This window comes from Pseudochaenichthys georgianus, chromosome 2 (genome assembly GCF_902827115.2).
Source record: "Pseudochaenichthys georgianus chromosome 2, fPseGeo1.2, whole genome shotgun sequence".
Classification (NCBI taxonomy): Eukaryota; Metazoa; Chordata; class Actinopteri; order Perciformes; family Channichthyidae; genus Pseudochaenichthys; species Pseudochaenichthys georgianus.
This window is the reverse complement of record NC_047504.1, coordinates 10,010,694-10,025,236: the sequence shown is the minus strand read 5'-3', so window position 1 is coordinate 10,025,236 and position 14,543 is coordinate 10,010,694. Positions and strand designations below refer to the sequence as shown.

At 42.6% G+C, this 14,543-nt stretch overlaps 2 protein-coding genes across 3 annotated transcripts; both read right to left on the bottom strand.

The window, feature by feature from the left end:
- Positions 1-253: 253 nt before the first annotated feature.
- chst10 (carbohydrate sulfotransferase 10) lies at positions 254-9,508 on the bottom strand. 2 transcript variants are annotated; one of them, XM_034100863.2, is made up of 6 exons: positions 9,414-9,508; positions 1,773-1,913; positions 1,592-1,689; positions 1,257-1,482; positions 1,073-1,178; positions 254-814 (listed from the first exon to the last, which is right to left on the bottom strand). In XM_034100863.2, the coding sequence occupies exons 2-6, from the start codon at positions 1,876-1,878 to the stop codon at positions 262-264; spliced, it is 1,089 nt and encodes a 362-aa protein (XP_033956754.1). In that variant the 5' UTR covers positions 1,879-1,913; positions 9,414-9,508; the 3' UTR covers positions 254-261. The 2 variants fall into 2 exon arrangements, with proteins under 2 accessions (XP_033956754.1, XP_033956760.1); XM_034100869.2 differs by lacking the exon at positions 9,414-9,508 and adding an exon at positions 4,534-4,593.
- A 751-nt stretch (positions 9,509-10,259) lies between these two features.
- Positions 10,260-12,361, bottom strand: rpl31 (ribosomal protein L31). Its single transcript, XM_034100993.2, has 5 exons — positions 12,277-12,361; positions 11,453-11,556; positions 11,115-11,240; positions 10,408-10,520; positions 10,260-10,323 (listed from the first exon to the last, which is right to left on the bottom strand). The coding sequence occupies exons 2-5, from the start codon at positions 11,554-11,556 to the stop codon at positions 10,292-10,294; spliced, it is 375 nt and encodes a 124-aa protein (XP_033956884.1). The 5' UTR covers positions 12,277-12,361; the 3' UTR covers positions 10,260-10,291.
- Positions 12,362-14,543: the final 2,182 nt, after the last annotated feature.

The following is a 14,543-nucleotide window of genomic DNA, read 5'->3' as shown; positions in this document are numbered from 1 at the left end:
TCGGGAGCAAGGCCAGGTTGAGACGGCGGTGGCCAATCTTCTTCGGATAAAGTTTCCAAAACGTTGCCCTTTTTAGTCGTTTTCTTGCGTGGAGGCATTAGTAACACCGTTATGATTGTGTAAAATGCGTTTTCCTTTTACCTCCCGCGTTCAAAATAGTTAATTTACAATATTAGGGCAGAGCGACGACTGAACTCCGTCTGATCAACACCGCGCCATAACCGGAAGTCGCAAACATGTCTTTTAGTCAGTGTTATCATTTCAGTTCAGTAGAAAGTCTGGGCCCGGGTAACCGAACAGGCTGAAGTCCCCCATGTAACGTGCGTACAGACGCCTGATGTCGCGTTGACTGATGCCTGAGAAGTAGCTCTCCACCTTGGTCCTGTTGTAGCGTGTGATGCCTGGAGGGATGGCGGGGTAGGACACCAGCTGGTCGATGCCCGCTGCTTTGAGGATGTGAGGGGTGTCTTGCTCCAGTGTCTCATGGTGGCCCACCACGTTGTAGTGTATTTCGCACGGCGCGCACAACTCTGCGTAAGTCACCCAGTGAATAATGTGCTCACCAAACTGACGGTCCATGCGGTTGCGGCCGTCTGCGTCGCCCAGGTAACGGACAAAGTCCTCAAAGTGCAGGCCGGAGGCGGAGAGCTCGTTGTCGCGGTGGCTCTTGCGGTACTTCCGGATGATGGCCGGGGCGATGTCATGCTTGTACCAAGGCTCGAAGCGTGGGTTCTTCACAAACTTGTCTTTGAACGCAGAGATCAGCCGCTCAAAGGGGTCTCTCACGATGAAAAACTTGAAGTAAGTACTTAATCTGTTGAGGCAAATACAGGTTTATGAGAAAACAGCTGGAAATGATGATATTATTATTTATTTGGACTTTCCCAGCAGGCAATTCTGCAATACTGTTGACTATCATAAACACTTTGTGCATTTATTTGTGGATGCAAGGTGCAAGACTTATAGCATTTCTATCTTCCAGCCAAAAGGCTCATGATGGTCAATATCTTACCAAGTAAGCGTTGAACCACCCTGGTGGCTGCTACATTATCAACATGAAGTCTTAACAAACCTGTGAGTAATTTCCTGTGGCTTGAGTGACGATAGGCGTGGCAGGCCGTTCTTCTCATGGTTATGGACAAGGTTTTCTGGGATCTCCTCCACGGTGGGGAATGCTCCTGTCAATATTCACAACATAAGTCATCATGTGAAAGACTGCTAGACATTGCTATTACATTCTACTAACCCGTACTTACCATTGATCACCATGAGGACCTTCTTCCACTGTGTGTTGCCCACTTTAGGCGTCTGGCAGAACAGGATCTTGCGCTTGTCGCAGACAAAGATGCGGTCCAGGACGAATTTGCTGATGGAGACGTGAGTCAGATTCCTGAGACTGCTGTTCTTACACACAGAGGAGAGCAGCTCGCTCCGCCTCTCAACCTCCGACTGCCAACCTGTCCCTGGGGGCACCGCCGAGGACTGAGGCACAACAGTAATGTCACGGATTGCTTTGTAATACGTTGGTGTTGCCGAGAAGTGAATGGCGTTGTTTTAATGGGGTCAGTGATGGAGTACAGTTAATAGTCACCTGATCAGATGGCTTTGGAGCTGTTTTCTGTAGACTGGGAACAGGAACTGGTCTTATCATCTTGGTGCCTGGCACGGTCCAGCTCTGACCACCATAGTCTGACAACACACAATAGAGTGGGCTGATCACATTTAGCCCTTTAGCTAACACTAATAAGTCAGCGTTAGACCCCGCAGCTTACCATCCACGGCTCTGAAGGAGATGAACTTGCTGACAAACATGAGGACGAGCAGCACCCAGCCGCAGGCCCCGAGGAGCAGCCAGTGGTGCCGCATCGTTCTCCCCATCAGCCGCCGGCCATGGAAACACTGCGCTGGGCTCCCTGCACACAGACGGCACATCTTAGTCCAAGAATGTTTTATTTCATCTGAATGATGGCATGCTTAAGGATAAGACAGATTCATTCAGGACATTCGCATTGCACAATTATTATATGTTCTGGCAGTCCTGCACAACTCTCAGAATTATGCACATGGACACAAATCTTCCTCTTATAGCATGGCTTACCACTCGTCATATCAATACTGCACATATTTTACTTTTACAGGTATATCTATATTTCATCTATATACAAATATGTAAAAATAGCTATATTTGAATGCTATAATAGTTTCCTTTTCTTGCCATGTATCTTCTTTAACTGTGTTTGTAGTGGCCAATTGTCCAAAGTTACTTCCTTGGCTCTTTCACTCTCTGGAATAGTTTTCAAGAGGGCTCGGCTATTGCTTGTCCATTTGGTAAGGTGAAAGCCCCCTGAGGTGCACAAGGACATGAGGTCTTTGCTCAGGGCAATGGCTTCAGAGTCACTACTGACCGACTTTAAACAGTCATCAACGTGGAAGTTCCTCAGAACTGTCTCTACGGCCTGAGTTGATGCCGCAGTCCTGTTTTCTTCTGCTGCTCTTCTTAAGGCAAAGTTAGCACAGCAGACGAGGTGGCGCCGAAAATGTGTACAACCATTTTGTAATCAACCATTTCTTGTGTGAGGTCTCCATTAGGCCACCACAAAAAGCGTAGGAGGTCTGTATCCTCTGCTGGGACTCTGACTTGGTGGTACATGGCTTCTGTGTCTGCCATCATTGCAACATGCGCTTGTCAGGACTCCGATGAGGGAGCTTGTAAGGTCAGGACCCTGAAGCAATTCGTTATTGATTGAAGTTCCATGGAAACTTGCGGCACAGTCAAAGACTACCCGGAGTTTTTTCTTTTGTGGGTGGTACACACCATGGCGTGGGATATACCACACTCTGTCGTCTTGCCGGCTCAGTTGTGTCTCCGGCACCTCGACTGCATATCCCTTGTTTAGCAGGTCACTAATACAGTCTGTGTATTCCTGGTGGAATTCTGGTTTGTTGGCGAGTCTCTTCTTTAGGTTAATCGCTCTCTGCACTGCAGCATACTTATTGTTTGGCAAGCTGACCAATGATGTCTTTGCAGGTAGATTGATGTAATAATGTCCTTCCGTATGGTGGATTGAGCTGGACACAGAGCTGATGCATTTGTTGTCTTCTCGTGTTTGTCGCTGTAGCAATGCTCAGGAGAGTCTGCATTGTATTGCTGTATGAGCAGCCTTTCCACAGTCTCTACTGCAATCCGGTTGATTGTGACTTGGTGCTGCTCACCGTCCTCTGGCTCACTGCCTTGTTCTTTAAGTGGGCCCGTTAATAGTCCAGCCAAGGACCGTCTTTACGGCATATGGGCCGTTGTTCTGACTGTGAATGACTTTCCACGTCTCGAAAGCTTCATACACGTCATTTCCAATTAGGAGTCCTATCTCAGCAGCGACGCACGGCAGCTCTACTTCCTGAAGGCCATTTTTCAATGTCTTTCTGAAGAGGAATATAGTCCTTTGTTACTGGGATGCTCTTTTGCGTGGAAACCTTTTTTAAGCTGATAAACTTATCTTCTTTGATTCCACAGACCTCCAAATCTCTCAGAAGAGAACTTTTCACTTGTTTGGTTGAGCTCATTGTTGTGAGGACAAGCTGCGCTCCTTTTCCCTGCAGGTTTAGCTGCCTTGCTAAAGAGTCTGTGCAAAATGTTGCCGAGCTCCCAGGGTCCACGAAGGCGTAGGTTTTCACAAGCTTGCTTCCTTTCTTTGCTTTGATGTAGACTGGAAGAATAGCAAGAACATATCTATCTCCGGCCCCTTCACAGGTAGTAGTCTCCTGGTTTAAGCTCACCAGTGCACTTGAAACTGCTGTGTTGTCTGACCTGGCCACCTTTTGGCTTTCTGCACATGCATAATTGGAAACATTGTCTTTTTTGTGAATGTGCAGCAAGCTTGGGTGTCTTTCTGAACATGTTTGGCATGTCATTCTCTTTTTGCAGTCTTTACTCACGTGCCCTTTAACTAGGCATCCAAAACATAGTCCAGATTTCCATATAAAATCCACCTTGTCTTTATGAGGTTTTTCTGCAATCTGATGGCACTCCAATAGTGCGCGGTCCTTTTTGCAGAACAAACACGGCTTCATGAAGGCAACATTACTTGACGTCCTGCTATTTACTGTCAGTGGTTTGCAATTCTCTTCCTCTGTTGATGTGGCCACACTGGTTGCTAATATGCTTCCTTTAATCCTTTCACTCCAGGTAGTTTTCTCCATTTGTAAAACGTTCCTGCTTTTCGCTTCGGCAGCAGATCCCTGCAGGTCACCAAAGAGAGGGTCAGCCAGGATTTTGGCTTGTTCATCCACAAAGTCGACCAAGTCTTTGAATCTCACTCTTCTCTGGCTCCTTTCTTGGATCTTGAATGCCAGCACCTTCCATCTTTCTATGAATTTATAGGGTAACTTCGAGACGATAACTCTCATATTTGTAGGGTTATCCAGCTCCTCCATGTAATTCACATCCTCCAGGGCGTTTCTGCAATTTAAAAGGAATAGGGAAAACTTGTTGAGTGCTTGTGAGTCCTCTGGTTTTATTTGCGGCCATTTTAGCACCTTTTCCATCAAAGCGGTGGCAATCTTCAGTGGGTTGCCGTAGCAGTCTTCCAACATGTCCATGGCTCAGGGGCGGCGGGTGCTGTAGGCTAGGGAAGGCTAAGCCTTCCCAAATATTTGTGTCACTGCATCCTGGTAAAATACAAATATAATGTATAATGTCTGCGTCTTTGACATTAGCGCTGCTAGCCACCTGTGCCCTGTACTACGAAGCCAGTTCAACAGACCCTGGATATGTTTGAGTAACAAACTAACAACAACAAACTAACACACGAGATCTCGCTAAGCGGTCCTACGACGCTGGTTATCAGCTCGCTAAATCAAGCCAGGGCTTCTCTCTCCAGCTGAGAGCGCGTTCACGGGAAAGGGGCGGGGTTAGCTACATTTGACCAATCACAAACAGGGACAAGTGTACTGACAGCGCAGCGTCACACTTCATTAATGAAAAGTAAACTAATATTAGACAAATATGAGCTTTAAACATCCATGACTTAAACATATACTCCAGGATACAAGCCACAGAGTTGCACCTGCGAGGTGAATACAGAACAACTGGTTAAAAAATAACTAGGCCTACCGAGTGTTTGAAAGCGTAGCCTATAGTTTTATGATATCACTGCCCCGTCTAAGACACGAGTGGATCTGACTTTAATTACATTTGACTCGAGTGTTTCGTCAACATAATGTGTTGCTTAAAATAATACTTCTGCATACAGTATGTGACACTGTGAGTGTTGCACGGCCAGATACGGCTGGAGAAGCTGACTCAGATAAGGAAATATATGATATTATATGATCGATGATCTGATTGATGAATACCGGGAGTTTCCCCGGTGGGCCGGTGCTGTGTGTGGGCCGGAGGGCCAACACAAAAAAAAAAGTTTCTAAAAAAAAAAAAAACTTTTTCTTTTTGCCTAAATCCTACCGGCCCACATTTGTAAGTGTTCCGGCCCAGCCCAGTGGGGTGTGGCCAGGGTTGGGTTGTAACGGAATACATGTAACGGTGTTATGTAATCAGAATACAAAAATCAAGTAACTGTATTCAGCTCGTGTTACATTTGAAAAACGAGTAATCTGATTACAGTTACTTTCGTAAACCTGAAGTGAATACATTTTGGATTACTTATTGGAATTATTGGTGGAAAGATTTCCTCACAACATGTAATATTCATTACTAAAGGTACAGCCTTGTCTGGTTTCTTGCTCAAGGGCACCACGGCAGGGCAGGAGGTGAACTGGGACCTCTCCAAGTAGAAGTCCACACTCCAAATAGGTCTGGTCGGGGACTTGAACCGGCGACCCTACGGCTCACAGTCCAAGCCCCTACTGACTGCCATAGATTTAGTCCCTAATTTTGCTCTCAAAGTGCACCAGATTGATGCATTTAACTTCAACATTTAAAAAAAATAAACTTCCCGGGGGAGCTTGCCCCCGGACCCCCCTAGAGGAGGTGAGTTCCATCACCTGCCCACACCCCCTGTTAAATAGTCTCACCCACATTGAGGATGCTTCGTACGTCGCCCATGTTTTATTCCATGTGTCAAGTCAGGCAAATTGGGTCAAAATGTAATTGCATCAATGATCTGTTAACATTAAAATCACTAAATATATGCTGTAACTATTTTGCTCTAGGCAACTCAAGGGCTCAGGTAATGTGATTACTATATGAATAATTGTCCAAAATAACATTAAAGGCATAGGGTTTTTTGTTAAGTAACATACTTTCGTCGCCGGCCGGCCGATACATGCCGCGCATTAAGTGGGCCTGTCTGTCAATTAATCCCCTGGGCCACTTTTTCCCCCCAGCCCGCCCCTGGGTGTTTATCAGGGGCGGCGGGTGCTGTAGGCTAGGGAAGGCTAAGCCTTCCCAAATATTTGTGTCACTGCATCCTGGTAAAATACAAATATAATGTATAATGTCTGCGTCTTTGACATTAGCGCTGCTAGCCACCTGTGCCCTGTACTACGAAGCCAGTTCAACAGACCCTGGATATGTTTGAGTAACAAACAAACAACAACAAACTAACACACGAGATCTCGCTAAGCGGTCCTACGACGCTGGTTATCAACTCGGTAAATCAAGCTAGGGTTTCTCTCACCAGCTGAGAGCGCGTTCACGTGAAAGGGGCGGGGTTAGCTACATTTGACCAATCACAAACAGGGACAAGTGTACTGACAGCGCAGCGTCATATTTCATTAATGAAAAGTAAACTAATATTAGACAAATATGAGCTTTAAACATCCATGACATAAACATATAATCCAGGATACAATCCACAGAGTTGCACCTGCGAGGTGAATACAGAACAACTGGTTAAAAAAGCGTATAGTTGTATGATGCCACTGCCCCATCAGACACGAGTGGATCTGACTTTAATTACATTTGACTCGAGTGTTTCGTCAACATAATGTGTTAAATAATACTTCTGCATACAGTCTGTGACACTGTGAGTGTTGCACGGCCAGATGAGGCTGGAGAAGCTGACTCAGATAAGGAGATATATGATATTATATGATCGATGATCTGATTGATGATGTAATATGAATGATAAGTGCGACACGTCGGCGTCTTCTCTGCATACGGCAGTTTAAACTGTATTTCCTTTATCCTGTAATATGACTTGAGAGATTTAAACTCCGCACACTGAGTTGATCTCTTTGCTATAGACGGAGGCGGGCAGCGTCAGGTAAAAGAAGTAAAACAGGTAAAACAAGTTATTTAGCCTTCCCAAACCTGAGCCTCACGCGCCGCCTATGGTGTTTATATAAATGGTGTTGTTTTGTGTGGTAGAGGGTCGCTGTCATTGATGCGTTTTGCACCCCGGACCACTGTTTTGATATTCCGCTGAAGTCTACGTTGAGACGTAATGTCTCTTCTTTTTTTCGAGGTCAGAGGGCTAGGTATAAAAGTCACGGCTCGCCACTGCAACTGAGCAGTTACAGTCTTTAAACTCTTCAAAGATTACCTTGAAAAGTCTCATCTTTGAGATAACTTCCATCAAGTTACAGGTGTTGCCCATTAAAAGCTCAACTTCATTCATTTTGGCAGTGAGTTGTCTTAATTTACCTCTCCTTGCCTTGATGCAGAGCTGCTGCTCCATGGCCTTTTCTGTTGGGTTTGCTGCCCTCTTGTGGGCGTCGACCGTAAACGCACCCTCAGTGGCGCTGTCCAGGAGCGACGATCAGATCCACATCCGACAATTCCAGTGATTGTAGGTTCCTACACGCTAGTAATCCTCACCACGTTGTCGGAAGTTTTTGACTTATGTAGTGGCCAATTGTCCAAAGAAATCCATGTTCAAAGGCCACTTAGTCTAGGAGGCGAGCTCGAGTATATTCAAAAAATCAGATGCCTTGCTCGTTCCATTCAGGTGCTTTATTGAGAGGTTCAATAGATCAACTGGCGTGAGGCTCAGGTTTGGGAAGGCTAAATAACTTGTTTTACCTGACGCTGCCCGCCTCCGGCGTCTATAGCAAAGAGATCAACTCAGTGTGCGGAGTTTAAATCTCTCAAGTCATATTACAGGATAAAGGAAATACAGTTTAAACTGCCGTATGCAGAGAAGACGCCGACGTGTCGCACTTATCATTCATATTACATCATCAATCAGATCATCGATCATATCATATCATAATATATCATATATCTCCTTATCTGAGTCAGCTGAGCCGTATCTGGCCGTGCAACACTCACAGTGTCACATACTGTATGCAGAAGTATTATTTTAAGCAACACATTATGTTGACGAAACACTCGAGTAATTAAAGTCAGACCCACTCGTGTCTTCGACGGGGCAGTGATATCATACAACTATACGCTTCCAAACACTCGGTAGGCCTAGTTATTTTTTAACCAGTTGTTCTGTATTCACCTCGCAGGTGCAACTCTGTGGATTGTATCCTGGATTATATGTTTAAGTCATGGATGTTTAAAGCTCATATTTGTCTAATATTAGTTTACTTTTCATTAATGAAGTGTGACGCTGCACTGTCAGTACACTTGTCCCTGTTTGTGATTGGTCAAATGTTGCTAACCCCACTCTCAGCTGGAGAGAGAAGCCCTGGCTTGATTTACCGAGTTGATAACCAGCGTCGTCGGACCGCTGAGATCTCGTGTGTTAGTTTGTTGTTGTTGTTAGTTTGTTACTCAAACATATCCAGGGTCTGTTGAACTGGCTTCGTAGCACAGGGCACAGGTGGCTAGCAGCGCTAATGTCAAAGACACAGACATTATATTTGTATTTTACCAGGATGCAGTGACACAAATATTTGGGAAGCCTTAGTTAAATTAAAGAATATTCAATTGGCTCACAAAACCATAATTAATTACCATAAATAAATGTGCCTAAATGGCTCTTAGTGTTTAATATGCACACCAAGGAAAATTCCTCGTATGTGTATACCTACTTGTTTCTGATTCTAACAGATGAAATGTTCCTTGCTTAACCTCTCAAACAGATTTCAACAAACCATTACAAAAATAAGCATTATTTAAAAAAATACTAATTGCACAATGTAATTTTAACTCATTTGTTTTTAGAATAAAATGCAAATCTCAATGGATGACAGACAGCTAGCTGAAGACTGTACTACACATGCTAGCTGCTAGCTGTGATACATTATTCGCAAGACTGTTTAATACTAACATTTTGATGTAAACGAACCATATAAGCTAGACTAACAGTGACAATTCATAAGACGTCATTGTTATTAGCTATTCAAATGGTATAGTATGTTATGGTTAGCTATACATACATTATCAGTTAGTTAGCCAACCAGTTAGCCACACCTGTCCCTCCCAGACAACTTGATTTACCCGCTATTTCCCACTGAGGTTAGTTAAATGTTAAGATAACACACCGAGCAGCTTTGTGTCTCACCTTCTTATTGAGTTACAACAACTTCACGGCGCACAAACTCTGCAGGATGTGTTGATGGAGCCATAGCTGTAGCTTTCTGCGTCTGTTCTTCACAACATCCGAGGGCTAACAAGCAAGCAGCGCCCTCTGGTGGCAACATGGCGGCAGTGCGTGTTCACTACAATCTTCATTTCTTTCCCCGGCATTTAAATACATATCCAGTGTATAATTAAGCCATCTAAAGTCTATCAATAAATCTGCTACAGGGGGACAGGATACTGAAGACATGATTTGATATGGGCATACTAACAAATGCATTGCCTACAAAATAAAATAGCCTAGAAGCAGCAATGCAAGTTTACTGCTGACATGCAACACCGCCTTCAGCAGTTTATTACATTTCCTACATGTTTATCATACTGTACATATGGTTTTTATGTATAAATGGTTATGGAATTACTTTGAATAAGGCAGATGGCATCTAAAGTCAACCAATAAAGCTTCTTCATGCAGAGTGGATCAGGATAGTGAATACATCATGGTTTGACTAAGAAAAGAGTATTACGAGCAGAGCAGTTTAACACCATCAAAATGTGTAAAGAAAGCCCCACTATGCCATCAACAATACCATACTATCAATTCTTAAGTTATCCCCCCTATCATTTTAATTACTCCTATATTCTAGAAAGGGACAAGGCCTGAATGATATATTGTCACACTGAAAAGCAAGAAGCAATGTTCTGCTCGAATGAAATAGCCAATTAGTAAGGGTTAAAGACAGCATCTCTATTCACAATTTGTATACAGCTTAATCCAATAATTCAACTTAGTGCACAAATAGAAATGAAAGACACAACACACGAGAGGTTCTTTGATTTTATTTATTCGACTCGCAGAGTTTAGTTCTCATCAACATTGACTGTCTGCAGACCTGTTGGGGAAAAAGAGGGAAAGATTAATAAAACGTCTTTGTTGCTTAAGTATAGGAACAACAGGCAGCTGGTGAAAGATGTACCTTTTGTCGTTGTGACGGGAACGTATGTAACCAGGGTGTAGAGTTTGTTGGGAGAATCCTCATCCTCATTACGCTTCCTGGAAAGTCGTACGCGCATCCTGTACGGCACGTTCCTGCACAGCAAACCACATTAGGATGGTTACTATCTCTGATCAAAACAGTACAAGTACATTGCCAGCAGATGCGTAGGTCTCCAGTTAGACAGCATTAGTGCAACTGTCTCATAAGCGTAAACAAGATGTGACACAAAGTCCACATCAATTTTAGACTGGTATATTGCGCTTGGAGAACTGCTTTAAATTGAACATTCTTGTGGCATGCCCAAATTGTTTGGTTGTATCAGTTCCTTCTTAGTCATGTGCCGACAGAAGACACTAAAATCAAGCTGGCAGCAGTAACTACTTTGATCTTTTTCCAGTTTGAGTGATGACTGTAAGAAAAGAAAAAGCATCCATTTGCTATGCTTGGACATCTCTCAAAATTGCTTTACAAACCGTGCCATCTCTCTACAGCACACAGTAGCACAAGCACTCTCACATTGGGAGTATATACTTGTGGCCATTACTTTGGGATGATTAAAAAACAAACATGTCTTGTCTTAGATTTTAAAGAGTATAACGCCATTCAGAGAAAGCCGTGTCCTTAACTGAAACACGGACAAGCAGTGCCTTTAGCTCAAACGTGAGCATAACAGCGTGTTATCTCACCTGACACCCTTGCTCCACACTGCCTTGTTGAGGCGAGTGTCAATGCGGACATCGGGAGTTCCCATCTCCTTCATGGCGAACTTGCGGATCTCCTTGATGGCGCGGGGAGCCCTCCTCTTGAAGCCCCTGCAAGGAGAAGACATCATTTAATAAAAGAACTCAAACTATTGACTGTTTGTGGTTTTACTACACACACACACACACACATGTACATTTGACAACTTGTATGCATCTCTCAGTACTTTTAGACACAGCAGACATTAGCACGGCATCCAAGCTGTTGCACAAGCAGACCATATGGCTTAATGAAACAAGAGAAAGAAATGTACAGTACTCACACTCCATGGATGCGCTTGTGGACATTGATGGTGTACTCTCTGGTCACCACCTCGTTGATGGCTGAACGCCCCTTCTTTTTCTCTCCTTTCTTAGTTGGGGCCATCTAGAAAACAATATACAGAAGTTAGATTCAAACACTCAAAGGCTTTCAGAATCAGAGTTACTTTACCCGTCCAACATAAGGGACATTGACATTGCTAAAGCAGTTTAGATAGACGAAAATAGAAAACACACTACTAGATAAAAAAGGCATGCACATAGTATTTAAAATACATTCACTAGATTCATAGGCTTTACTGTCAGATGCACAGTAGCTACATATGTCATAACTTAATTACTGCTTATGCATATGGTTGCTATCCAAAAAGAGAGGTTAAATCCACAAACATTTAAATAATCAGTCCAATTAGTTTTCCTTTTGCAGATTTGAACGTGGCACCTGAAGTTAAAAGATAACTTAGCGTTAGCATAAGGTTAGCTTGCTCCAGTGTTGTTACCAACCGCAAGTCAATAATGGTAAGATACAAAGCACGTAAGTAAATATAGAATCATAAACTATTACCAGGGATTTAAATCACACTAAAATATGACATTAACACGTTTTCTGACTCAAAGAAAATGAAGTCACTCTGGCGGAATCAATGCCGTGCCGATGGACGTTAATAAAAGCTATTTAAATGCGTTATACTACATCCAAAACCACATAAAACGCACAGCCAAACATTAATATACATATTGAGAAGACATCCACGGCCGATGATGTCTTTAATATAGCAGGATGGTCATAGATTGTAGAATTATAATCTGCGTTAAAATTACTCACCGCAGCTCGTAGATGAGGCGGAAGTCGGAAGGACGGACTTGAAGCAGAGGATTGTGGGTAAAGGAAACCGGTCCGTTTTATATGATGTTCGTCAACGACATGCACGAACTAAGGTTCCGACGATAAACGTTGTCAGGAAATGGGTATATTATACATTTTAAATATTATTAGACCTCTGAGAATCTTTTAAGGGAATTCAGTAAAGGAAATGTACATGTTTGCATTACCAGGCTATTCAAATAACTATGGAAAGTATTAATGTTCGATCTCTCTCTGCTATTTTGTCTGGTGAAATGTATAGTAATAGTATACTAGAGTGATTATGTGTTAATATCAGCTGCCCTATGTTTGGAAATGGGCTGTGTGAAATGGGCCAGTGCAATTGTATGACACACAAGAATAATCATTTATTTTCCAAGGCTTGGATCATCTTTAAGATTGAGAAAAATAAGCTGCATTTCAACCTTTGGCAATATAATAAGTATTTGTATTGACTATTTTCTATTCTATCTTCTTGTATTCAGCGTATGAGGTCTTCAACACGCTATAATATACCTACCATATTATTTTCTTCATCAATTGCTAGTATCAAACTTAAAAAATGCATGGAAATGATCATTTTAATACGTCTTACACTTACTGCCAAAGTTTAGGAACAAATAATAATCATGTGGTTCTAATTATATGTCAAAGCACTTTCCTCAAGATGCATCATTTCGCCTCTAGTGGCTGTCATCATAGCTCATTTGACCAAATGTATATATTGTTAGTACACTTCCTGGGTGTTCCTGGTGTCATGACAACCATATCACAATGTGTCCTACCTCTGACTGCCACAGGAGTGCAGCAAAGTAAAGAGAAACACTCCTATCCCTCAGCATCATTGTGTAAAATCCTATTAACTGACACATGTCTGTGGTAAACAATTGGATGGGGTTTTTATTTCTTGATATCTAAAATGATAAATGCATTAGATGTGCATGGACAGTGACAGTGGGAAAAAAAGACAATTTATTTGAACATACTTCCTGCATGAAGCCTTTCTTTGTATCATGCTTGGAGGTTAAAATATGCTGGGAAAAATAAATATCTTCCAAAAGAATAAACATTAAAGAATAGATATTTCTTTTATGTTTGCATCTACTAAGCATTTGAGCTTCTAGTTGCTATTATAATTTATTTTATTTAAACACAGTGGTAGAATAAATAAGATACTTTGATGAAGTAGAAGTAGCCAATTCATTCTGAGCAAGGTTTCAGAAATCTCTGCATATCCATTAAAAGACTTGATCTGTGTTTGATTGAGCATGTCTGATAATCCATGTGTCTGTCCCTTTGATGACTTCTGCTGGCTGCAGGTGGCAATGTTGCTCTGCTAGAAACACACTGCCTCCCTTTTTATGAGCTTTTCTGGTTTCTTTTGTTCTTTTGATAAATAGAAAAACCTGTAGATTAGAGACTTTCTGAGGCGCACCATCAAAGACTAACAGTGATTATTTCTGACAAAGTAGTCTAGAAATCATGTCAGTTGAATAACCAACAAAGGTAGGACATTAGAAATGTGGCATGGTCTGCATAAATGTATTATTTTTCATTATTTATAATAATAATCATAATCCTGTTGGCTGTTACTGTATTTATATATCCGATTCTTGATACAGGGCCAGAGATAAAACCAGTAGACCTACCCTTAGCAGCTACAGGTGTCAACACATGTGATATAGAAGGCAATAGTGTGGAAACGAGTAATGGCAAATATATCTAGCAAACAGGTTTAAAGGCTGACAACAATTTTCTTTCCTCCTAACCTGGACATTTTCTGCGGATTTATCGGCTGCTGAAAGATATAGGCCCTGCTCCGAAAGATAAGCAGGAAAGAGGGATCATGTATGGACTGTGTGGCGGGAGCATAGGTCTCACGCACATGGAGGGAAACGGCTCCCCGGGGATTGAAAACCAGGAGGATGGATTTGAGAGAAAAACAGGATTCTCTCTCAGTATGAGGCTCAAGCAAACCAAAATAGAGGTGCTGACAGCTTCCTCCATGCAGACCTGGTGGGAGCTCGCGCTTATCCAGTTTTGCTTTGTGAGATAAGGGGGGATTTATTTATTTAGGTTGATAGCTCTGGTGCACTTTGAATGATAAATGAGTGTGTTTGTGTGCCGTGTGTTCATCCCTTTCAGCGTGCCAATCAGGATTAAAGGTTGTAGTATGTAGGACAAATATGTGTATTAGAATCCATAAATGAGAGGTCTTCGTATCCTTT

Coding starts and splice junctions, on each gene's coding strand:
- chst10 (XM_034100863.2), bottom strand. CDS start 1,878: ATGGGGAGAACGATGCGGCACCACTGGCTGCTCCTCGGGGCCTGCGGC. Junction 1,483..1,591: donor CTCCAAAGCCATCTGATCAG/GTGACTATTAAC, acceptor GTTGTGCCTCAG/TCCTCGGCGGTGCCCCCAGG. Junction 1,179..1,256: donor GGTCCTCATGGTGATCAATG/GTAAGTACGGGT, acceptor GAATATTGACAG/GAGCATTCCCCACCGTGGAG.
- rpl31 (XM_034100993.2), bottom strand. CDS start 11,556: ATGGCCCCAACTAAGAAAGGAGAGAAAAAGAAGGGGCGTTCAGCCATC. Junction 11,241..11,452: donor CACAAGCGCATCCATGGAGT/GTGAGTACTGTA, acceptor TTCTCCTTGCAG/GGGCTTCAAGAGGAGGGCTC. Junction 10,521..11,114: donor GTGTGGAGCAAGGGTGTCAG/GTGAGATAACAC, acceptor TTTGCTGTGCAG/GAACGTGCCGTACAGGATGC.